The sequence below is a fragment of the Oratosquilla oratoria genome, chromosome 18 (assembly GCF_046742065.1).
Source record: "Oratosquilla oratoria isolate Oo_2021 chromosome 18, ASM4674206v1, whole genome shotgun sequence".
NCBI classification, from domain to species: Eukaryota; Metazoa; Arthropoda; class Malacostraca; order Stomatopoda; family Squillidae; genus Oratosquilla; species Oratosquilla oratoria.
In genome coordinates this window covers 40024225-40026000 of record NC_134794.1, presented here as the reverse complement: position 1 = coordinate 40026000, position 1776 = coordinate 40024225, and the positions used below count along the sequence as shown (strand labels likewise).

General features: G+C 42.5%; 1 protein-coding gene across 1 annotated transcript in view; it reads right to left on the bottom strand.

The window, feature by feature from the left end:
* LOC143034918 (facilitated trehalose transporter Tret1-like) overlaps window positions 1–380 on the bottom strand; it is a 14604-nt gene extending 14224 nt beyond the window's left edge. The window contains exon 1 of the mRNA XM_076201263.1: window positions 244–380. Coding sequence (XP_076057378.1) covers window positions 244–282 — 39 coding nt within the window. The 5' untranslated portion in view covers window positions 283–380. The remainder of the gene's footprint in view (window positions 1–243) is intronic.
* Window positions 381–1776: the final 1396 nt, after the last annotated feature.

Below are 1776 nucleotides of genomic sequence, written 5' to 3'. Positions count from 1 at the left end.
TTTACATCTCAGGTGGCGATATCGTCGTCTTGAATTAGCCGACAGCTTTGATGGGGGATGGATTTTGTGACAGAAACTTGACGCCACGGCTGTCTGCAGGATTTTCCCTTGTACATCATAACACCCCCTTGTTCATCACTACCTAACATTCTTCTACCTCGCAATGGCGACACATAGGGTTAAATCCCTATGGAAAGGGACTTTTGCCCAACGCTGTACACTAAGTGACACAACCACTCCAACCTGACGCCATCGCCGCCCCAGCAGACACAAAGCTCCCATTTCTGACACGTGTGTCGTCTGTCACGATGTGTGCGTGTCGCCTCCGGGTTGTCGGGACGCGGGGAGCTAACTGACACGGTGCGCGGTCTGCGCCGTCAGTTCGGTTAGAGAGGGGGACCTGCGCACGCATCACATGGGCTTGAGTCGACAGTGGGTGAGGCTGGGTTGGGGGGGGGGCACCTGGCTGACATAAGATTCCGTGCACAATAATTCATCCTTAAATGTAAATCTCCCCATTGTTTCTTCTCTCTGATAAACAAACAAATGATAGAAAAACACACACACACAAATTTGTGTATTGCGAATTACAACCATTATGATTTTTTTTTTCTTGATGCTACGATCTGATCTCTGTGGTGGGGCGGATAGAGAAGGGAGACCGTCTGAGACAGAGAAGGATCATCTAGGGCAAAGATCTCCCGTGACATAGGCAGTCTCGTTGTCATATGACTGGATTCTAATGTCACGTGGTCGGGGTTTGACGTGACGAGAGGAGGATGCATGAGTGTCCGAAGGGGGGGGGGGGGGCGGCGTCAGTGGTAACAAGGGACACCAAAACTTTGTGTCCAGACAAGAAGACGCCAAAGCCTTTGGTACTGATCTTATTCCGAGCTGGGAGAGTGGGTAGCGGGGGGTTTATCCTACATAAAATGTGATTAAATTCAGTAGAATAATGAAAAAGACATGTGGTTACCTACTCTTAAAGAGAATGATATGCACATGGACATAGTGTGACCACTAGACACTGAAGACGTATGTGTGTACACGCCATGTGCACGTGTGTGTGTGTGTGTGTGTGTGTGTGTGTGTGTGTGTGTGTGTGTGTGTGTGTGTGTGTGTGTGTGTGTGTATAACTTGTTTTTTTTCTAAATATTTTATCCATCTACTTCTGACAATTCTTTCACAAAATTTTTGCTATTGTACTTGTTAGAGAGACTGGTCTATAGTTGGTAGGGTCTTCTTTATTTCCCTCTTTATATATAGGTACTATATTTGCTTTTTTCCAATCTTTTGGAACTTTTTTTTTCTTTCAAGGAACTGTTTATTATGCTATGTATTTTGTCTGCCAGTTCATTTCTGCATTCTTTCAAAATCCAGTTTGCTATTTCATCTGGTCCATGCGATTTTCTGACATCAAGATTACTCAAGTGTTTCATTATTTCATTCTTTGTTACTTCTATTTCTTTCATAGGGGGGACTTTCTCTTTCCATTCGATCTCTTCAGGTTGTATGGTCCTTGTAAACACTGATTTAAAATGCTTGTTCATAATTTCCGCCATTTCTATTTCCTCTGTGTATTCAACTCCTCCTTGTCTTAATTTCTCCAAATCTTGTTTGTTTTTCAGTTTGTTGTTTACAAATCTGTAAAATAGTTTTGGTTGATCTTTACATTTTTCTATGACATCTTTTTCATATTTTCTTTTTTCCTCTCTGCACACTTGTACATATTCATTTCTATAACAAGTATATATTTTCCATTTTCAGGTCTTTTGT